At 46.6% G+C, this 24,032-nt stretch overlaps 1 protein-coding gene across 1 annotated transcript in view; it reads left to right on the plus strand.

The window, feature by feature from the left end:
- Positions 1–23,310, plus strand: part of BGN (biglycan) — a 45,766-nt gene extending 22,456 nt beyond the window's left edge. Inside the window, exons 2-8 of the mRNA XM_080987451.1 lie at positions 6,456–6,704; positions 9,552–9,664; positions 10,736–10,949; positions 12,116–12,226; positions 12,636–12,729; positions 18,132–18,270; positions 19,393–23,310. Coding sequence (XP_080843577.1) covers positions 6,464–6,704; positions 9,552–9,664; positions 10,736–10,949; positions 12,116–12,226; positions 12,636–12,729; positions 18,132–18,270; positions 19,393–19,590 — 1,110 coding nt within the window. The 5' untranslated portion in view covers positions 6,456–6,463 and the 3' untranslated portion in view covers positions 19,591–23,310. The remainder of the gene's footprint in view (positions 1–6,455; positions 6,705–9,551; positions 9,665–10,735; positions 10,950–12,115; positions 12,227–12,635; positions 12,730–18,131; positions 18,271–19,392) is intronic.
- The last annotated feature ends 722 nt before the right edge of the window (positions 23,311–24,032 follow it).

Here is a 24,032-nt window from a genome sequence, read left to right on the forward strand (position 1 = left end):
TGTGGTGGAGTCTCCTTCTTTGGAGGTCTTTAAGCAGAGGCTTGACAACCATATGTCAGGAGTGCTCTGATGGTGTTTCCTGCTTGGCAGCGGGTTGGACTCGATGGCCCTTGTGGTCTCTTCCAACTCTGATTCTATGATTCTATGATTCTATGATATGATATCAGTTGTGTGGCATCTCCTCTACCATGGTGAGATGTGTTTCTGTTTCAATGACAGCAATCCTTTCCAGATGTACCATATTTTTAGCTCTATAAGACGCACCAGACCATAGGATGCACCTAGTTTTTGGAGAACAAGAAAAAAAATATTTTGAATCCCAGAAGCCAGAACAGCAAGAGGGATTGCTGCTTTCACTGCGCAGTGAAAGCAGCAATCCCTCTTGCTGTTCTGGCTTCTGGGATAGCTGCACAGCCTGCATTCGCTCCATGAGACGCACACACATTTCCCCTTACTTTTTAGGAGGGAAAAAGTTCGGCTTATAGAGTGAAAAATACGGTATTTATTATTACTAAATATTTCTAAATGACCATATGCAAATTTGCACCCTCTTTTTTGGCAATAGTGACCCTAAATATGGATGACTTGCCCACCATTTATCTGTCTGGAGGTGCACCTGCCATACAGAATAGGCATAAGGTGCTTATATGTACTTGGAGGGTGAGGGGAAATCACTGTGCCTGGGTACTGGTAGCAAACACAGGACTGGGAATGTGTGGAAGCGAACTTGCCAAATATGCATACAGGAACAGTGGATCTTTATAAGCCACACAAATATGGAAACAACTTTTATCTGTATGCACTTTGCCTCTCATCTTCAAAAGGTGTACATTTTTGTTTCACACATTTACAGCACATTGGTGAACCACAAGGATTCTAAGATGTTTTAAGCACACACATACACAAAAGAGTAGATTTTGGGGTCAGCAAACTTTTTCAGCAGGGGGCTGGTCCACTATCCCTCAGACCTTGTGTGGGGCCAGACTATATTTTTTTTGGGGGGGGGGAAATGAATTCCTATGCCCCACAAATAACGCAGAGATGCTTTTAAAATAAAAGCACACATTCTACTCATGTAAAAACTCCAGGCAGGCCCCACAAATAACCCAGAGATGCATTATAAATAAAAGGGTACATTCTACTCATGTAAAAACACGCTGATTCCCAGACCATCCGCAGGCTGGATTTAGAAGGCAATTGGGCCGGATCTGGCCCCTGGGCCTTAGTTTGCTTACCCATGGAGTAGAAGATGCAAGCCAGTAACCTCTGGTTTATATGACGCTAGGTAATGCTTCTCTAAGCACCAGCTTGAGTGGTTTCTGATGGAGATAGCTCTGGTAGGAAAAGAGCAAATGTTAACAGCTGAGCCAATGGAAAAAATATTCTATTTAATGCAACCAGGTGGAATTAAGAGTGGAATTAAGAGTGGGAGACAGTGCAAGTCTGACCCATGGGGCACACTATTCAGTGGCTGGGGTAGCTTAGTCAGTAGATCATGAGACTCTTAATCTCAGAGTTGTGGGTTTGAGACCCATGTTCGGCAAATGTTTCCTGAATTGCAGGGGGTTGGATTAGATGACCCTTGTGGTCCCTGCCAACTCTACAATTCTGTGATTCCATTATCTCAGCAAAACCTCATTGGAATTAAACAGGAAAGCTCTTGTGCTGCTCCCAATCATTGACAGAGTTTGTGCAGGGGACTTTCCTGTTGCACCAGGTCCCCTATTAAATAGAAGAAAGGGTATGTGCTGCCATTTCAGGATTTTTCTGCCTCAGCCAACAAAATGTCTTGGGTGGGCCCTCCATATAAAGCTCTCCAAATCCCAGTGCTCAAAATGATTACCAGCCATGGGTACATTAGGTGCTTCCTGGAGCCCTCCCCACCCAGAGGGCTTTTGCAGCCTACATGCCTTGGATAAAGAACAATTTTCAATAATTGACAACAGCGAGGGGAGAGCTGAATGGCAAATGAAGGGGTGGGTGATTTCAGTCATTTATACTCCGTCTGCTTGCCAAAAGGCACTCTGAGCAGACATGCAACCACACAAAATTTAAGAACACAATACAAACCAATTAAAGTTGATTCAGAATTCTTGCATGCACAAAAAATGCTTCCTCCTCCGAAACAAAAAACAGACTTCTTGCAATATGGAAAATGATGGGGAAATATATAGGAATGGATGCTCAATAAGCACCAGTGTCATCTTACCTCTTCACAAACTCTGTATAAACAAATCAGGATGAACACCCAATAAGCAGGTTGTCTCGAAGCAGCCTCTGTTCTAATTTCATTTCCCTCTGATTAAAGAGAAGCAATGTCTCAGTAGTGCCAAAGGGCCATGGAGACAAGCAGTGCTTCTTCCTCTTCTTCTTTTTCAGGGGGTACTCAAGGGTACACAGTACCAGCACATCTTTTTTGTTGTGGTTAAAAAGTGTGACACTTTCTGTAACTAAACTAAACAGTTAGTACCGGCACCTGTTTTTCTAGAAAAGAAAGCACTGGAGACAACTATTCTCAGGGACAGAGAGAGGGTTTTTTTTAAAAAAAGTAAATGTGAGGACTAGAATATTTTTCTCTTACATGTTTATTAAGATTTGAAACACACATGTTACTGAGCTTTAAAGTACAACAATTTCCCCTTCGTTCAGTATCTTCCCTTCTCTCATTCTATAGTTTATCACTGCAAAGGTGTATAACATATCTGAAGGTAAGCAGAATGAAAGTGAAAATCTCTGTAGAAATGCTCTAAAAATAAAGCAAGGAGAGGGCAGAGGAAGGGATGTGGTGCAATCAGTGCTATAAAGAGGTGCCTCCCTTGTTTTCTTATAAAGGCAACGTCACCCACCTGAGAGGTGCCGGAGTTAAGGTCCATCTGGAAAAAAGCCCCGTGTGCAACCCACATTTGGCACTGTCACCCTGAGGACTGGACTCCTGACGTTGACTGGCAGCAAGCGTAAGGATTCAAGGAAAGACATAACATGATGACAGCTGAAGAATAAGAAATATTAGTTTAGCTTCCTGAGCTGACTGCAGAGGGAAGGCCACCAAGGCAGATGATACAGATGTCATAGACCAGATGTGAGATTAGGTCACCACAGTATGGTAGCCACCAGAGAGAGGAAAAATCTGTTTAAAGGTTGCTTGGAGCTGGGAGAAGCGAACTGCAAATATTGTTCTGCTAAGGCAAAACCCCTGATGATACAAGAGCCTTAGAGAAGAACAAAAAGGTAGCCCAGTAGTATACCACGTGGCAACAAACTGCCTTATTTCGGTCACATTATTATTATTATTATTATTATTATTATTATTAAAATTTGTATACTACCCTTCATCTGCAGGTCTCAGGGAAGTTCACAACATAAAAGTTCAACACAAAAATTTTCTATGACCACAAACCAGAGGTGGGGAGTGGAAGACTTGAAGCAAGGGGTCTCCAAAAGCACAGAGAAACAACTGGCGCTAAGGAAGAATCTCAGGGTAGAACGTCCTTCACCAACTTGGTGCTCTGCAGATGTTGTTGAGCTACAGTTCCCATCAGCTGCAGACAGCGTGGCTGTGCTAGTTGAGGCTGTTGGGAGTTGCAGTTCAACAACATCTGGAGGGGTTAGCGAAGGCTGGGGTAGAGATCGAGATAGTGTCCCAAATACAAAGGAAGCCTGGGGGAAAGGTACTCCCTCAAATGTGTTGTTTTCCATGAGAGATATGAGCTTGAGAATTGTAGGAGTGGGCTGTGCATGGCAGTGACCGTAACCTTATTACCTTCCTTTGTTTAGCATATGGTGGGCTATGCATTGAAACCACACACACACACACACACACACACACACAAACCTCCGCAGCTGGCATTTAGCCTTCTCAAGAGGCTCCCCCTCATCACCCCCAGGTCCCAGTAATGTTTCCTGTGCAGTCAGAAAAAGGCAAACCCTCTTATAATGGGTATGGGGTTGCTCGTGCGTAAGTTGCCGCCTCTCCTGGCTATGTTGCCTTGTTAAACCTTTCTGTCTGGACAGCCCTTCAATTCATGGCTGCCTCAGTCGCTAGCAGAATCCGTCAGTGGGCGTTTCTTAAACCTCTTCCAACATAAAAGTTGTTTGACGCCCAGTCTCCTCCTACTCTTCCTGCGTGGAAGTCTTCTGCGCAGGGAGGGCGTGGTTAGCGGAGGACCCGTGCTCTCCCCGCTGGTGTCCAGTGAAGAGTCCTGGAGCCCTCTCGCCGATTCCCCCATCTGCCCCCCTTTATCCCTGGTGTAACGTTGATTTGCTTCCCCCTCTGCTGAACTGCCTCTCTCCCTGCTGGGCCCTTCTCCAGCATCATTTGAGAGCCTTCCCTCCACCTCAGGCTCCAATGTCAGTTCCCTGACACCTCTCTACTAATGTTTTCAAATGCGTCTTGGCAGAAACCAGTTGGCATCCTCAGAGGAGCAATGTTACAGCTGTGGGCTGCCCTGTTCCAAGTCGCAGACTGAATAGAGGGCAACAAAATGCAGCTGCAAACTGCAGGGTCTGACACACACACACACAGAGCCCTGGTGGGCCAGGACCACAGGCAGATTCAAGAGATCTTTGTGCACAGTCAGTTGTGTTGCAACTGGCCACACTCTTACATACACACTTCCTTCCTGTGGATACTTACTCATAGCTCCCTCATCAATCCCTCATGGTTCAGGCACACCCCCACCCTGTTTTTCAATTCCTGACATAGTCAAGTCACTAGGAAGTGCCTCGTTCAATTCATGTCTCCCTCAACCATTTACTTACTGGATTTATATCGTTATATATTCATTAGCAAGCACTGTTATTTACCATACAGCCTAGTCTTGCCTAGAGCATAATCTCCTAGCATGCGCAGGGAGGGTGTGGAACAAGAGGGCCACAAAAATAGAAACAGGGTGCTTTTATTGTGGTGATTCTCATGCATGCAGTTTGTTGCAGCGTCTACACGACGTCATTGTCACCAAAATGCAAGCCTGCATTTTTTCTCATTCTATTTGATCCAAATTTACCATTTCTGGAGCAGATCTGAGAAGCAAACTGCTACCAATGATCCATTTGCAATGTTCCAGTAACAAGTTTACAGTATTGAGGCCTCACTTTGAAGTAAAGGTAAAGGTAAAGGGACCCCTGACCATTAGGTCTAGTCGTGGCCGACTCTGGGGTTGCAGCGCTCATCTTGCTTTATTGGCCAAGGGAGTCATGTGGCCAGCATGACTAAGCCGCTTCTGGCGAATCAGAGCAGCGCATGGAAAGGCCGTTTACCTTCCCGCTGGAGCAGTACCTATTTATCTACTTGCACTTTGATGTGCTTTCAAACTGCTAGGTTGACAGGAGCAGGGACCGAGCAACGGGAGCTTACCCCATCGCGGGGATTCGAACTGCCGGCCTAGGCAAGCCCTAGGCTCTGTGGTTTAGACCACAGCGCCACCCGCGTCCCTTACCACTTTGAAGTACATTTGAAGTACATTATACATACCCCCATCTGGAAACACAGGCAGGCACACACGCATGAACACACACACATGCACACAGGCATGTACACATCCCATCCTTCCTCCAAGCAGTTTGCAGGTCGATATGTGGTACTTTCTATGTTTTTATCTTCACCACAACCTTGTAAAGTAGGTTAGGAAATGGCCAAATTTATGTATATGTGATGCCAGAAGCCATATTTGTGCTGCTTCCATGTAAAACAGAGCAGCAGGTTGACTTACATCCTATGTAAACAGGAGAGGAGCTGAACGCTCTTTTCTGGGCTCATCCACACCTAGCTTCTGGTCTGCACTTTCTAGGCAATTCAGGTTTTCCACAGCTCGGACCCAGAACTTTAAAGCATGGACCTGTGCCTGGAAACGCAGCACAAAAGAAAGTCTGGATGAACCTGTTCTCTCTCATCTTCACATCCATACCCTCTGTTCCTTCTTGAGACATCCCCTGCCCCTCTCACTTCCAGTACCAGAGCAGGAAGTGCCTGTACAAAAGACCAAAGGGAGATAAGGCAGGCCAGGGCACAGCTCTCCACACGTTAACATAGTTTAAGGACAGTTATATGGAGGGTAAGGGTAAGAATTTAAGCAAACCCCTAAATTCATGGGTCTAGTAGGGGTTGGATTTTAAGCCAGTTTTCCTGTGTCCTGGGAACTGCCTGACAGAAGAACCATGACAGGAATGGCCAAGACATTAACCCATTAAGAAAGCCATTAACAGAGATTCTCTGGGTCAGATAGAAAATGGGGAAAGCCCAGTCTGAGGTGACAGAGGGCCAGAGTTTCAGGAGGGAGGGACAGAATTGCAGTGGGCAATGAGGTAAGTGAACAGCAGGGGCCAATTCTGGCCCTGCCGGTTATGAACACTAAGACGCTCTGTGATTCTAAAGGCCTTGTGGATCTCACATCTTCGGTCCCTCACAGCACAATCTGACTTCTGTCATTCTCTCTCTCTTTCATATTCTCGCCTAGCAGCTCCCACTATGGAACACCTTCTTCTGCTGATGCCCCTCTTGGGTCTCGTGAGCGGTGACTTGCCGTTTGTGCAGAGAGGCTTCTGGGACTTTTCCATGGATGATCCTAACGTCCAAGAAGAGGAAGAGGCATCTGGCATCTTCCCTACGTCAGGAGGGGCCGAAGCTGAGGACATCGTGCCCTTCTACCCAGGCCTCTGCCCCTTTGGCTGCCACTGCCATCTCAGGGTGGTACAGTGCTCTGACCTGGGTGAGTAGGAGCATGGGAGCAAAAAAGCGGCTGAGGATTCTGGGGGCCTCAGTTCTGTTGCAAACAGGGAGTCGGTGGTGTGCCACTGGATGATGTAGACAGAGCTAACAAAAGGGCTCAACATATTACTCTGAAAACTATTGTTGGGGAACTTGAAGCGCATGGTCCAAGTTTCAATCACACACTCGGGGCCCAACTGCCTCTTATACACAAGAAAGGGGAGCCTCCAAATCCCGTTGTACTCCAACTTCCATCGGCCCCGGCTAACATGCTCAGGGATGATGGGTGTGGTGGTCAAAGTGCATTTTATTTTACTTATTCATTGCATTTAATAGCCCACCTTTTCCTCCAATGAGCTGAAGGTGGCATACATGGTTCTCCGGCTCCTCATTTGATCCCCACAATAACCCTGAGAGGTAGGTTAGGCTGAGAAGCAGTGACTGGTCCAAGGTCACCCAGTGAGCTCCATGGCTGAGTAGGGATTTTAACTCTGGTCTCCCAGATCTTATTCCAACATGCTAACCACTACACCATACGGAAGGGCCGCAAGACCCCCACTTTGCAGTCTTCAGTTCCACCCTCTTAGGCAGGGGTCAGCAACCTTTTTCAGCCGTGGGCTGGTCCACCGTCCCTCAGGCCATGTGGTGGGCCAGACTATATTTTGGGGGGGGGGGGATGAACGAATTCCTATGCCCCACAAATAACCCAGAGATGCATTTTAAATAAAAAGACACATTCTACTCATGTAAAAACACACTGATGCCTGGACCGTCCGCGGGCCGGATTGAGAAGGCGATTGGGCCGCATCTGGCCCAATCTGCTCTTAGGCTACCCTATATTTTGCAATACATGCCTGGTCTTAATGGTGCTCTATCACCCTCTGTTGGTGGTTATGCAAAATAACAATTAGGAGGCCAACTAAAAGTAAAATGCAAGGTCTTATATAAAAAAGACATATAAAATAAAGGTAACTGATCAACCATTGTAAAAGAAAGAAAGAAAAGAAAAAAGGAACTGAGTATTTGCTGACATTGTTTGGAAGCTGTATGTTGATGGCCTCATTTATCAGGAGTGATTATGGTTTTGGACTTGAGGGTTCTTCTCAAACTTGTGTGTCAGAATATGACAGTATTATATGCTTGAGAGAGACCTACCCTTTGTTTTGGTCCAAATTATTTCTAGCAACCCATATTGGTGCAAACCTGGAGAGCACCAACGGGTGTGTGTGTGTGTGTGTGTGTGTGTGTGTGTGTGTGTGAAACTCTCCATGTGCTTTTTAACAGGAAGGAGGTAAAGGTAAAGGTAAAAGGAAAAGGACCTCTGGATGGTTAAGTCCAGTCAAAGTGACTCTGGGGTTGCAGCACTCATCTCGCTTCAGGCCGAGGGAGCTGGCGTTTGTCCGCAGACAGCTTTCCTGGACATGTGGCCAGCATGACTAAACCGCTTCTGGCACAACGGAACACTGTGATGGAAGCCAGAGCACATTGAAATGCCATTTACCTTCCCGCTGCAGCCATACCTATTTATCTACTTGCACTGGCGTGCTTTTGAACTACTAGGTTGGCAGAAGTGACAGGAAGGAGAATACAAGTTAGAGCAGCGTTCCCAATCCATGCCTAACAAACTCATGTTTAACCCAGAAGTGGTTCTAAGTATTGTTGGGTTTCCAGGCAGGACATGATGGGTGGGCACAGCATCCTCACCCTGCACAGCCTTCTGGAACCCCACATACCTCAAAGGATTAGTGGCTCTGATAGCTCAACAGATTCTGGGCATGGTTCTGCAGGCCTGGGGATCACCCCACACTCTCAAATCTGCCACTGAATCAAAATATGAGGCAGTTTCTCCCACCTTCTATACACATACAATGGCTCTTTTGTCAACCTCCCATCCCACACTCCATAGATGTTGTACAGACTTGTACAGGTGTTTTGCATGGCAGGTGAAAGAGAGGAAGCCCAGGAGAAACTGTGGCTCCCTTGTCTCCCAGTTCAGCAGTGCTTTTAAAATTATGCTGTCTGAGTAGGAAGAGCTGGCAGCAAGGGGACATTGCATTTTTACTTCAAGATGAGGGCCTGGCTAGATGAGAGGCAGCACGTGCGTCCAGACTAGTCAGTTTTCCTCCTGCAGTGGCAACACACCTTAGAATCCTGTTTGCTGCAAAGATGGCATCGCTTTTGCTTTTTGCAGGCCCTTAAATTGGTCATTATGGGACGCAGGTGGTGTTGGGGTCTAAACCACTGAGCCTTGGGCTTGCCGATCAAAAGGTCAGAGGTTCGAATCCCGTGACGGGGTGAGCTCCCGTTGCTTGGTCCCAGCTTCTGCCAACCTAGCAGTTTGAAAGCACACAAAAAAAGTGCAAGTAGATAAATAGGTAACACTCCGGCGGGAAGGTAAATGGCATTTCTGTGTGCTGCTCTGGTGTCAGTGTTCTGTTGTGCCAGAAGCGGCTTAGTCATGCTGGCCACATGACCCAGAGAAACTGTCTGCAGAGCGGACAAACACTGGCTCCCTCAGCCTGTAAAGCAAGATGAGCGCTGCAACCCCAGAGCCGTCTGCGACTGGACTTAACTGTCAGGGGTCCCTTCACCTTTATCTTTAAATTGGTCATTAATTTATCTCTGCAGTGCAAGAGTTTCACCCCCAGAATCCTCTGCAACAGTGCATAGAATTCTGGGACATGCCTGTTTGATTTGCACCATTCTATATCCCTTTGGGCAGTCAATTATCTTGGGCCAGTCCTGGCTCTGTCCTTCTGGGCTGCTTAGCAACTGCCACAATGATTTAACCTGCCCTATTAACTTTTCCTACCCCCTCTATCCATCCTTCTTCACCTGCTTCATCCAGGTCTCAAGGAAGTGCCTAAGGAGATCTCGCCAGATACAAAATTGCTGGATCTGCAGAACAACCACATTACTGAACTACGCAAAGATGACTTTAAGGGGCTGCATCACTTGTATGTAAGTATGGCAAAAGCTTCCTCTCCTCAGCCTATTACCTCAGTCTTTATTGTGAAAGAGGCTTGTGCGAAGGCTTTGATTCCCTGTCTCTCTGCTCTGCCTGTGGAGAGATCGCCACAACTCTCAATGCACTCCTTTAAAGCACATTTTTAAAAAGACAGCATTGATCTCCATCTCCTCCTCCTCACCTTATCTGTGCACTACCCTCTGCTGGTAGAATTAGGGTGTGCACCTGCATTTTTCACCCTTGTCAACACAGGGCTTAGCCACACTTACCTTTCCTCCACTCTTTCCAAGCATGGTTTGCACTTTAAAGCCCCGTGTCCAAACACCCTTGTTTTGCTTTTCCTCCGGAGCTTTCCTCACAAAAACCTGCTCTTTAAAGCTGAATCAGAGCTAACAGCAATTCCAGTTTTAAATTCAGCTTTAAAGAAGTAGGTTTTTTGCAAGGAAAGCTCTGGAGGAAATAAAAGGGCACTTGGACACGGAGCCTTAAAGTGTGGATCTATGCCTGGGAAAAGCAGAGGAAAGGTAAGTGTGGATAAGCGCTGATGGGGAAATGCACTAGAAGGTGTGGGGCAACACTTGCTTCAATGCAACACTTGCTTCAGTGCAACAATGGGGGATGAATGCTCAACAAACAGGTCAGTGCCCCATTATTCCTCCTGCATTTATCCCTCATTGTGAGAATCGAAGTCAGGATCTCCCCACATAAGCACCCACTCTTAAGGATATAAACAGCTGCCTTGCACTGAGCAAGTCCCCTGGGTCAGTAGTACTGTTTATTTTGGCTGGTAGCCGTTCTCCAAGGTCTCAGGCAAGGACCATTTCCCAAGATTCTTGAAGGTGAAATCCAAGGGATTGAGACTGGAACCTCTGTAATGCAAACCTGGGTTTCCCTTCCCTAATACATCCCTTTCTGGACTGAAATGGTGGAAGGTTTCCTTTCTCACTGCCCCATTTCTGGCCACTGGCAAAGTTACCTGGAGGATGGATTCCATTCCCTGTTCTATGCCCATCCACCACCCCCACGTACCTTGTCCCTCATGCAGTTTCTTTCTGTGGATGCAGGCCTTGGTCCTGGTGAACAATAAGATCTCCAAGATCCACCCAAAGGCCTTTAGCCCGCTGCACAAGCTGCAGAAACTCTACATCTCCAAGAACAACCTGGTGGAGATCCCTCCTAACCTGCCCAGCTCCTTGGTTGAACTCCGCATCCATGATAACAAGATCAAGAAGGTCTCCAAGGATGTCTTCAATGGGCTCAACAACATGAATTGCATTGGTGAGACATGGGGGTGAGACATGGGTACTCCACTGGACTAATGCCCACTGGGCCGTTCCTCCCTAGACATGCTTTGTGAGCTGTCCCATTCCATGAGTTTTCTGAGGAATGTCGGAAGCTGGTCAGAATAAGCACTGGTTACTGCTAGGGATGGAAGGACCTGACTCCATCAGGCTCTTGTTCTTTCCCCAATCTTAAATTCAATCCTCCATGTTTCTGCAGCAATTTGCAGTTTCATTTTATTTTATCCTCATCAAAATTTGCCAGCATTTTAGCGCAAATTTCTCTTGATAATCACATTTTGTATGCAGTTTTTACTAATGTACACATTTTTACAAGCCATTTCTGCTAACAGAATGCATTTTTATGTTATTTTCATCAATATATTCATTTTTACACACACTTTCCTCTGATATGTGCATTTTTGTAAACACTGGTTGGTTGGTTGGTTGGTTGGTTGGTTGGTTGATTGATTGGTTAGATTGCAAAATTCAGATAAGTGCAAATTTTGAAGGCTGGCTGGGTTTAGGTTCTCATACTGTTTTGGAAAGTGTGGAATGGATAGATGTGCCTTTAAATGTGATCTGAAATGGATTGCTCCCCCATCCCTAGTTACTGCTTATGGTTTGTATAGAGGAGCAAGGCATATGACAAGCCCAGGTTTAGACTCGTATCTTAAATCAAGCCATGGCTTAGCCCGAGCAGCGTAGCACCAGCAGGTCAGGGGGAGAGCACCATGGCCACGATCTTCCCTCTGGGAGTCTTCACATTCACCAGTTCTCACTAAGCCACAGTTTTGGCTTTTGCATTACTTGCAAACCAGGTCAATATCAGTTTATTTTCTACAGACGCATTTGTGTTCAAAGCAGTTTATAGAAAATAATGTGTTTGCATTCAATAGTACAGTAACCGTATTAAATAAAAATTATATTATAACTAAAATACAACACTAAGAACCCAATAATTCCTTTTAAATATATCAGAGAAAATAATGTGAGCATAAAGCTTATCAACAGGTCGCTTAACAATACTCCTTTGCATCTGGCCACCCTAGAGAGAGAAATGGACATAAAACAATTAAAAAGATGCCAAATGTTGGCATTAAATGTGGGTCTGATAAGAATGGGATGCTTTTGTTCTAGCTGACATGTTTTCTCTCCTCACAGAGATGGGAGGGAATCCCCTGGAGAACAGTGGTTTTGAACCTGGTGCCTTTGATGGTCTCAAGCTGAACTACTTGAGGATCTCAGAAGCAAAGCTCACAGGGGTACCTAAAGGTAATGTGTGACTTCTTTCTCATAGCTTATAGCAATGCCTAGCCACAGCTTTACTTGGCTATTATTAATGTAATTTTCTGGTAGCCAATTGCTCTATAAGACCAATGCATGCTCCTGGCTTTAGGACATGATTTCATAAAAAAACATTGATTTGTGTTGCAGGCAGTGCTTTTTTACTTAAAAAATGTATAGGGGTACTCTCATTTTCCTGCTCTCATTGAAATACTGCCCCTCTATGAGGCCAAACTTAGATTCACAAAATGTTTAGGGGTATGCGTACCCCTGTGTTCCCCCAGAAAAAAAGCACTGGTTGCGGGGATAGGCAAGTGGTACAGAAATGCAATCCTATCAATCTTTCTATACAATACATAGATGTATAAAAATAATCTCTCTCTGCCTCCACAACCAGATCTTCCTGAAACCCTAAATGAGCTACATCTGGACCACAACAAGATCCAGGCAATTGAATTAGAGGATCTGATCCGGTACTCCAAAGTCTACAGGTAGTGTGAGCTGGGCTCCTCCAGATGGCTTGTTTATTATTATTTATTTTATCATTTATTAAATTTATATACCACCCTTCATCTAAGGATCACAGTACAGTTGACAGCGCACTAGGTCCTCAGCTTACGCAACAGTTGCGTTCCAGGAATCATGCCTAAAGCCAAAACCACGTATAGTCAAAACAGATTGGGTTCAGCGGTGGATGGGATTGCCAAAGTAATTTTTCTTGAACTCCACCCCAAATTTATTTTTATTTTTTATTTTCTTCCATGCATGTAAATGCACACAAGTTAAATGTGTGTAACTTGCAGGCTTATTGTAGACAGTTTATTCAGCATCCAACTGGTTTATTCAGCATTCACTCTGTGCCACTGAGGTTACCTGAACCTCAAACAACAGCAATGGATCTAGGAGGATCCCCAAGCTATTTATCCACTGCTTCAGAGGGAATGCAACCCCATCCAAAGCAGGCAGCCTCCCATCTCTGGCCTAGGGAACCACCCACTAACAGGGCCTCAGCCTTCTCTGGATCGAGCTTCAGTTTGTTGGCTCTCATCCAGTCCATTGCCAAGCCAAGACCTCTGAGATGCCTGCAGGACACATGTGGCCCTCACAAGCCTTCCCTGCAGCCGCTCACAGGTTAACAATTCACACTCTGCCCCCACCCTGGCAATTCTCTGTCCTCAGTTAGCTAAACGGCTGCATGGAGGCTTACATGGAGTCTGTTTTACATGGGAAGTAAGGGACATGGGTACATCTGGACCTGTGCACCTTCCTCCCAGCCACAACTGCATTCCCCTCAGTCTGCTAAACAGCTGATTGGAGGTTGGATAGAAATACAATAGCCAGCACCAACCAGCAATCGCATTCCGCCACTCAGCTGTCTCCCCACAGCCTTCCCAGTCCTGCCCAGATGATTTGCTCTGGGAATAGCTGAGGTTTGTGCTGACCAGGTTGCTCCTCCACTCTCCTCCGCAGTCCCATCACACAACTCCCCTTCCCCAGCTGACCGGCACTAGGAACAGGTGAGGAGGGCACAGACGTGCCTGCTGCCCAGTTGTTCCCAGCACCAACCAGCTGGGGAGGCACAATGGGTTCCCAATGTGCCAGAAGAGCGAGTGGGACCTGGAAGCCTGTGTGAGTTTGCAGGTGTGACAGAGAGCAGGTGGAAGATGCACAGACAAAAACATATTGTGTGTATGTTTTTGTCTGTGCATGAGAGAGGGAAAGGAGGTACTTGTGTGTGTTTGTGCCCACACATGAGTGTGTATCCCTCAAGTCGTTGCCACGTGCAGCCCTTGGGGCCAAAAAGATTGCCCACCCCATTCTAAGATTAATAATAATAATAATAATAATAATAATTTATTATTTATACCCGCCCATCTGGCTGGGCTTCCCCAGCCACTCTGGGCAGCTTCCAACAAAATATTAAAATACAGTAATGCATCAAACATTAAAAGCTTCACTAAACAGGGCTGCCTTCAGATGTCTTCTAAAAGTCTAATAGTTGTTGTTCTCTTTGACATCTTGTGGGAGGGCATTCCACAGGGCAGGTGCCACCACCGAGAAGGCCCTCTGCCTGGTTCCCTGTAACTTGGCTTCTCACAGGGAGGGAACCGCCATCAGGCCCTCGGCACTGGACTTCAGTGTCCGGGCTGAACGATGGGGGTGGTGACGCTCCTTCAGGTATACTGGACCGATAAATATTCCTAAAATGGGTTCAACGGTCATGAAGACGGTTTCTGCACATGCTATAGAGGAAAGCGTGGGGCAGATGGGGCTTGTCCACCTGAAAAGGTCGCCCATCTAGGAGAAGGAAAACCTCAGCTGCCTTCTTTGGGAGAAGAAACGGCTAAGGAGTAAACCCTACACAAATCTGGAGTGGAATTCCTAAGGTGGTTGGATGGTGCCTTGTACGCCTCCTTCTGGCAACTCCTGCAGCCAAGCTGGTGCCAAACATATTGCTCTGCTTTCCTTTGGGCCAAGAGTGTGGCCTTGTCATCTGGGTAGCCCAGGACCTCCACACACACTGCCCAGGCTTGTCCCCCAGGGAAGTCACTTTGGTGCTGCTAATCCAGCAGTTTGGCTTTACCCCTGGAGGTGCACTCCATTGTCTCTCAAGATGGATGGACGCCAACAACAATATATTGTCTTGGAGCTAAGTTTGCACTGTGAGAGGCAGCAGGCGTAGATAAAGATCTGTGGCATCTATGTGCAGCACAAACAAAGGGAAATATTCATAGTGAAGTTTAACATTTCCAAAATGTATTTTACCCCTTGCCATTCATACTAGAGGGAGCTAATTGTTCATATAATGTACTCATCAAGGGAAGGTGGGCCAAAGGTTGGGGGGGGGCAGCAGCCCAGAAGGCCAAAGGCAAGGAGGCTTCTTCCAGAGGTGGACAATTGGGAACAGCTGTTCCCTGCTGTCCTGCTTTAGGTGAAATAGCAGCACTGCTTCTAGACTCCTAGCACAGCATAGCCTCCTTTCCTTAGCCCCAAGTGTTGGGTGGGGGCAAGCGTAAATGGGGGGGCCTTGTTGTTAAATATTCCCTCCCCCTTCACTGCACTCGCAGTCCAGACTGCTCCCTTCCCAGCTGAATTTTGGGGAGAGGGCGGTGAAAATAAAGGTGATAGAATGATTCCTATAGAGAATAAACAGACTCTAGAGAAATAAAGTTAGAGCAACCTAGGAAATGGAGTCACCAGCTTTTTTTTGAGCCCCCAGGCACATTTGCAAACTGGCAAAATCACATGCACCCCACCAGAGCCGTAGCTACAGGGGGGCTAGCCAGGTTTCTTTTGCCCCGGGTGAAGCCTCCAGAGGGGCACTCCAGCCTGTGTGTGTTTGTGCATGTATGCAAATGCGCATGGAGGTGTGTGCCAAACTGGGTCTTTGAGCTGGGTGTGGGCACCTGTGTCCCTGCAAGCACCATGTTTATGACTCCTTGGCTAGAACAACATGCACAGACCATTAAGAGCCAGAATAGCCGCATAATATAAGCCATCTGCACCTGCGGAAATTTCACAACTATTGTGTTAAGTTTCCAAAGCTTTCTTTATAAAAAATGTGGTGGGTGGCAGGGATTGCAGGGAGGACAGAAATCAACGAGGGAAAACATCTGAGGCGAATATTTTGTTCATGACATCATGCAGATAGATGACTTTCCCAACTCATTTAGCTTTCAGATATCTAATATTTCCTCCAAAAGATAGAATAGGAACAAAAATGGGAGCCCTATTCATGCATTCAAAAACAAATTAGGAGGTCTTCAACAGGGGAGGGGGAGCAGAAAATTTCAGGATGGAGTGAGCACACCTCACAGGCAAGTAGCCAGGGTTCGCCTCTTTCCCAGTGTAAACCCTTGCCCCTTTTAAAATATATATATATATAAACAGGGCAGGTACAGTTCTTTATAAGGAACAGACACAAGAAAATAGAGGCAGCTGGAGCTTTTTGTAAAGCAGGGTTGAAGCTGGTATGAGTTTGTAGCATTGACTTGCCCTCAGAACCATCAACTCCTAAATAGTCCTGCCATTTCAAGTCTCAGCCAGTAGAGGGATCAGTTACAGATGGGTAGCCGTGTTGGTCTGCCATAGTCGAAGTAAAAAATTCTTTCCTGTAGCACCTTAAAGACCAACTAAGTTAGTTCTTGGTATAAGCTTTCGTGTGCATGCACACTTCTTCAGATACACTTTTCAGTGTATCTGAAGAAGTGTGCATGCACACGAAAGCTTATACCAAGAACTAACTTAGTTGGTCTTTAAGGTGCTACAGGAAAGAATTTTTTACTTCCAGTAGAGGGAGGAAGAGCCATACTTATTAGTCCTGATTCCTAGGCCACTTTTCAGTGTGATGCTCCTCATCACCTTCCTTCTTTGGTTGGCTGGTTGCTTATTAAGCACATTTCTATCCTGTTTTTCTACTACCGTCCTGAAAGCGGCTCTCACACAACAGATGCTCCATGAACCACACTGTTTACCCCAAAGCCACCAGACCCTCTAGAAGAGGCACTTGCACCTGAGGCTCTTTCCCATGGGGCACTCTCTGCCAGAGGACTCTGCGGAGGAAGAGGGCGCAGGCCAGAGCAGGAAGAGAGACTGTTCTCACCCTGGCCTAGCTATAGCCACTTCCCTCTGATCACCACACCTGGAGACCTGCTTGCCACAGCAGGTGGAGGAACAGGGTAGGTGGCGGGAGGGATCAGGCAGGAGGATCTGCAGAGGTCCCACGACAGCTTTATCTCCATTTTCCACACTTAAAGGAATGCTGCCAGGGGCAAACTCTGTCTCTGACTGGAACGTTGAGCCTTGAATTTGCTGGCCTAAACCATAAATGCAAACAAACCAGGATGAATGTTCAATAAACAAGATGGCTTGCTTTTCCCTGATCCCTCTCCACCTCATCCTCTCCTATTTTATAGTTAGGTGGACACTGGCTGACCGCTGCATGTAGCTGTAATGGTTTGTAGTTGCAACTGTTTAAACCCCCATTTTATATCAGCAACACATTTCTCTACACACCTGAACTGTGAAGCTTCCAGCAATCAGAGAAAGAACTGGAGGAAGGATATTAAGGAAGCGGAAAAGAGGCAGAGTGACAGGCAGCCATATTCCAAATCCAGACTTGGCAATGGGGGCTTCCCAACCCCAGGCCCCTACTGGCCAAACGGAAGATACTGTTTAGTTGATTAAGCAAGGAAAGAAGGCCTGGCTAAGCTTGAGGTTTCGTGCTGCCTCTCTGCCAACCACAGGGACCCAATGTTGCACAGCCATACGCTTTGGGGCTTGAATGAGACTCTGCTGGGTCCCACCTTCTGAGTCACAGATGCACAGGGTTCTGGGCTAGGGCAGCCAGTTATGCAACACCAAAAAAGGAGGACAGAAAGGATATAAATTTGCCTACAATGTGCATACAGTAATTTATAGGTATAGATGCAAAACTAGAAATAATTATTAAGCAGAAATACGGTACATCTCACCGTATTGGGAATGACAAGAGGTGTATTGTACGCCTACTTGGACTGCTGACCAGGTGCTGCTAACTGTTGATAAAAACTCCTAGCCCCCCCCCCCCCCGTTTTATGGTTCCTTATTTTTTTAAACAGACTGAGGTCAGCCCTTGAAACAGAGGATCCTTTCAAATAAAGGACTGTCCTCTGGCAGCCCTACAGAACAGAGGACCACCCTGTGTAAAGGAGGGCAGCTGGCCATCCTAATTTTGGCTGTAGCCCTGAACACCCTCCCATCTCCCCCATTACTCTTCAAGAGTCCAGCCTACATCAAACTCCTGCCCTTTTCCAAGAGACAGATTTTGATTCACTTGACCTTGGTGATATTTGGAAGCCGCTGTTGCTTTCCCTGTTTTCTTTGTCACCTCCCCTTCCTTTCCTCCTGCTAGGCTGGGCCTGGGACACAACAACATCCGCATGATTGAGAATGGCAGTCTGGCTTTCCTGCCCAGCCTACGTGAGCTGCACTTGGATAACAACAAGCTGTCACGAGTTCCTCCAGGACTGCCTGGCCTCAAGTTTCTGCAGGTACCAGAGGGGTCGGGGGTGGTTTGTGGCAGAGGTGAGCAAATGCAGGACCAGTTTCAGGAGTAGGCAAGTTTGGGCAGCTGGTAGGACCCTACATTCATGAAGGAACCCACAACTGAGAACCAGGACCATCAGTGTTGCAGATAGGTCATCTTGCAGCTTCCTCTTTAGGCTGGCATGTGTTTTGCTTGAGTTGTGAAATAAACAATTAACATTTTTCTCTTCCCCAACCATCAGTTCATGCTTTGGAACTGCTTCTACATTCCTGATATATTAACAGTAGGGGTGGACTAGATCTGGCCAGATCCTTTTCTTCCCAACTGCCTGTGGGCCAAGTTTGATCAGTGGGCGAGGCCACCCATCAGTTAAATCACTTGATCTCACAATGACATCGGGAGAACTATTTCTACCCGTGCAGACACAAAGTTGGCACAAAGTGTCTTGTACAGAGCTATGCAAGTCGCAGCACTGCACATCAGCTGCGCATCAGCTAAGTGTTGGGGCTTGCAAAGCACAAGGCTTTACAGGGGCTGCAGATCAATCATTAATGCCTGCACTGGGCTCCCTTTGGCCCAACTGGATCTTTACCTGCCCCACAACTGATGTTATATATGGTGTCAGGCAAGTGAGCATGGCTTGGTCAAAACAGGCAAATGTGGAGGCCTGGTGGGTTTACATAGGCCTGAAGGCAAGAGGTTTCCAAACAAATACAGTTTGCCGACCCTGATAATTATAATTTTTTAAAAACACCATCTGAGCATGTGAAGTTTTGCAATTTAAAAACTCATTTAAATCACAGCACCGTCATTGCTCGGTAAATAAAATGGGGGTTTCTTTTGCTGTCCGGAAGTTAAACACATTCACTTCTTTAAATAGAAAAGAAAATCAACAGTAGAGATTCTCATGATGCTAAAAAAATGTAGGCCAACAGCTCATTCAGCAAATTGTCTGCAGTCCTACGAAACCACAGCACACAGCTGAGCTTACCTTGAGGAGCCTTGCAGGATCTGAGTTGCCATATCAAAGCTCTTGCCCAGGTCTCAGCTGCCTCACAAGCTGACAAACGCAAACTCAGCGGATCTTCCACCTCTGGGTAACTTAGTCTCACTTCTCCCTCCACAGGTTGTGTACCTTCACTCCAACAACATCACTCACATTGGTGTGAACGACTTCTGTCCCGTAGGCTTTGGGGTAAAGCGGGCTTCGTACCACGGCATCAGCCTCTTTTCCAACCCTGTGCCCTACTGGGAGGTCCAACCAGCTACTTTCCGCTGCGCTACGAATCGCTTGGCTATCCAGTTCGGAAACTACAAGAAGTAAAAAAGTTAGAGGAGGGTGATGGGGAGGGAGGGTGGGATGAAGGGACAGAGAAAGCCAATGGGAAAACTGGGGGTAGGGGTGGGGGGTGAGCAAGGGAATGTGGAAAAGCAAAGGCCATTCTGGGGAGGAGGGAGCCAGTGGGGAGGACACAGTCAGGGTAATTAAAGAGACCTGGCTGAATACCAGCCAATGCCCAAGGAAGAGAAAGGGATGGGATGGGAAGGGAAGGGAAGTGAAGGGAAGAGTTGACATGTGGAGGGAAAGAGGTACAGATCTTACAACTTGACCAGCTTTGACCATCAGCCCATACAATAACGCTGCATTTTCAATGAATTCGTTTTCAATGAATTCATTGCATTTTCAATGAATTCCCCATCACTTGGTTGTTCCTTTGGGAAGGATCACTACTGCTGCCCTGGGGTGGGGCAGGATGTGAGGGATGCAGAGGATTCTCCACCACCAGAAGTTGCCGTCGTTGGAGAAGGGCTGCAGCTTGGTTTTAGGGCCCATGCTCTGCATCCAGAAGATCCCAAGTTCAACCCCTGGCACTTCCATGTCGGTTTAGGCATGTCCCCTGTCTGAAATACTGGAGAGCCACTGCCAGTCGGTGCAGACAAAAGATGGATCAATGGTCTGGTTCGGTATATGGCAGTTTCCTGTGCTTCTTTCTATCAGACGCTCTTAAGGCAGATTCACAAATTACAGCTTTTTACGCTCAAGTCCATGAATCCATGGGGTCACATGTATTGGTAAACAAGGCAATGGCCATATCAGTGCATTCCCCACACCCCATACATTGAGGTGAACCTTTCCCAATCCACTACAGACATTCCTACATTACAGAGTGCATGCATCTCAACATACAAGTATAGGCCTGTATGTGCACAATAATGTAACATGGGAATGTTGCCTGAATTTCATGCACAGATTTAGTCCTTTGCCGACTACCCAAATGGCTGTGGGTGCTCTTGGCAAATATCTGTGTGAGAATATCCCCCCCCCCGCCCCTGTAAAGCAGTTGTACCATCCAGTTTCCAGAGGGGATGCCATTTTCCAGACTCCAACCTGTAGATCTGGGCAGCCGTGCACATTATAGGAAGTGCTGAAAACTGAGTGCCTATGTGAATTCTGCATATCTTTTACTGCATTTGCTCAAAATTCCAAAACAGCCTCTGTGTATTAAACAGGGAAACACTGCTGATGTTACAAATGTATACCAATTTTATACCAGCTTAGTCATGGTGGTTTCCTCTGACACAATCCTGGAAAGTGAAGTTTGGTGAGCAAAACTGAAAATTCTCTGCTCCCTCCTCCTATACATTTCCCAGGGGAGAGGAAATGACCATAAAATCAGCTTCAAACTGTAGTGTAGCCATTTTAAATCTGAGTGGCAGCCCCAAGCAATTTGGCTTCCAAATCAGAGTGATCCGAGACACCCATTATTCTGCTCCCATTGAGATCTTTATTGTAGAAAAATGTCTACAACAGGGCTATTCTGCTGGGTGTGCATGGCACCTGAAAATGGCGGGTGTAGAAGAATGTTAAGATTGGAACAAACCTTTTGCGGCCTTCCAAGTGTGAACGCAGCCCCTGCAACACTCCCCCCCAACCCCATGTGACGACAGAGCATCATTTCAGCTCAAACCCACAGCTCCTCCTCCAGTCTAGCTCCTAACTGCCACATCTGGCCCCACGTTTGTGGTAGGGTTGGGCAGATGCTGGGAGCCAGCAGCTGAGCATCACCGCTCCAATTTTTACTCCCTTTTGCAATGAGGAAAGCCCAGCCAAGTGAGTGACAGCATGTCTGCCTTCAACCTGGTCAGGCTCTGCATGGAGGGGGCGGCTGCCCTGGAGTCCCCTGCGGTGGGATAGGGCAGGAGCAGGGAACCTTTTCAGCCCAGGGGCTGCCTTCCCATTCTGGGGGCCACATGCCAGTGCCAGTCGGGGCCAGAGGCAAAAACCGGCCAAGCAACGAATGTAGGCTAGACATGTATGCTTTGCACAGTATGCTTTGCACAGAATGTTTCCTTTGCACAGTTGGCTAGACACCTCCTCCAACCACCATCCAGGCAAACAAGAGCCGTTGCAGCCAGGGCACATTACAGCCAGACCAAGACGCTGTGGCCTGGGGAGGGTCCCAGGGGTCTGGGGCAGGGGGAAGGGAGATGCTCCCTCAGTCCCCAAGCCCTCCTTAGCCTTGTCTTTGCTTACCTGGGTACCTGAGGGGCTCTCAAAGGCCAACTTCCCTGAGCCATTCCAAAATGCAGAAGCTGGCTGTGCTGATCGCCTTGAAGACCCAAACCCCAAGGACAGTGTCCAGGCTCCCTGAGGCTCAGGGGGTGGTGCCAGGTAGACGGGAGGTGGGTGTAGCCTGATAAGGTGGAGGTGGGGTCTAGTAGTGCTTGCTGGGGCCACAGAGGACAACAGTGCTTGCCTGTGCAGCCCTGGTGCCTCAGGAGGGAAGCCTGCCTGAAGGGCAAGGGGGAAGGGGGTGGGGGGCAGCCCACCTTCCTCTCTGAATGCTGTCCCTGAGACCCAGAGAAGGAAGCTGAAGACCCTGACATTTCAAGTCAACTCTCAGACACCAAGCAACCCCAAATCAGATTCAGAGCACAGATTTCAGACCCAAACACTAATCGCTGCTGGCTGTGGCCGAGGCACCCCTGGAGATGATGCTGAAGTTGGTTAGGGACGACTGGAGATAACAAATAAAACAAATGAATTTCCCCGTCCAAGTTCTGCAGGGGGTGGGAGGAAATCAATGTGGGAGAACACATGACACCCCCTGGAGAAAAGGGTGTGTGTGGCAACAAAGCTTGTCTGAAGCCGTTTGTATTTTTAAATATATATAGAAGGAATGTTCTTAGAAGAGTGAGGCTAGATTTTAAGGCAAGATCCAGCAGCTCCAGAATAGAAGGGAAAGGGTGTGTTCATGTGCATATATATATATATATATATATATATATATATATATATGCCCCACCAATGAAGGAACTTATGTCACAGCCACCTTTTTTGCATGGCTTCTTATATCTGTTTTTGACCCAGCAAAAGTGATGCCTGTGTATACAAAGAATGACAGTTGATTGGGGCTACAGGAGAATAATTTTGGAGATGAAAAGCCCAGTTTATGCTCACTTCCTTTAGTCCAGTATTGCATGGTGGAATTCTCTCTTTAATTAAAGGAACTCCAGTTTTGGTTCCACTTGCTCTCCCTGTGCACTGCAGTGCCTCTCCTTTGCACAGCCACCTGGCAGCCCCTGTGGCTTCTTCCCTAGTGCCTTAAAATTAACTTCGCACCACCACAATGCCTTTGATTGCATTTCCTAAGCCGTCAGCAGGTGGATCTGTTGCTTTGCTTAGCCATTTGGTTAAAGTGAGGAGGGGGACGAAACTTGGAAGGTCGGGAAGGTGGTTGCTCTTACAGATAACTTGCATTCCCACAGTGACCTATTTAGAAAATAAAAACCGTTTTAATGGATAATGGTACCCATTTCCCTCAGAATCTTGAGGCTGGAACCTCTGGCCTTCTTGTGAATTTGACTTCTAAGCCTTTGGCTCTCTATCTGGATGTAGGGAATGTCTTTGTAAGACTGTCTTTGCTCTCTTTTTAAAAACATCTCTTTGGGTTGTTGTTTTTTAAACGCTCTCTTAAACCATGTGCAATATTAACTTCTGTAAAGGTGTCCAATAAAGTTAGTGATAATTGCTAACCTTTAATGGCTGTGGATCATTTTGTGAAGGTGAATAGAGTCTTTCCTACTTGGAAACGTCTGTTCTGGACTGATTTGGGTACAGATCACCACCTTCTGAGGGAGTCCAATCCACTGTTAAACAACTGTCAGAAAGTTCTTACTGATGTTTAAGGTAACACCTCCTATTATAGAAACCATTCAATATTTCTGTGATATTGTAATAGAAAACCTTTGACTTCACAATTATTGCTAAATGCAAATCTATTTTCTTCCATAAATGTACAAATTATTACTAAAATCTCAATATCAAATATTTAAATATTTAAGTGTTTTCTTCTAAAAATGTGTATATGTGTATTCATTTCCTTATTAGAAGCAAATCTGTTACACCTGCTTCTTATATACACACAGGTCCCTCTTTACAAACTTTTTCTATGCAAAAATTCACTTATCCAAACATGAGGAATTAGTACCCACACTGCAGGGTAGTAACCATAGATTCAGATATCCAAACAGAGAGCATTATTTTTCTTTCTTATTTGCTTTTTGCTGGTTGGTTGAGGAATGGAGGGAGGGATTGGACAAATGAGCATTTCCCCCCTAAGTTTTCTTGGGTTGGGAAGACTTTTCAGGGACAAAATGCCACAGTCAGAAACGCATTAGAAATTTCCCTATAGGAATCAATGGAAATTGTCAACTCGTTATGTGAACAATTGCCAAACAAATGATTTCCAGGCAGGGGTGCCA

Source organism: Podarcis pityusensis (genome assembly GCF_964106645.2).
Source record: "Podarcis pityusensis genome assembly, chromosome: 17".
In the NCBI taxonomy this organism is placed as follows: Eukaryota; Metazoa; Chordata; class Lepidosauria; order Squamata; family Lacertidae; genus Podarcis; species Podarcis pityusensis.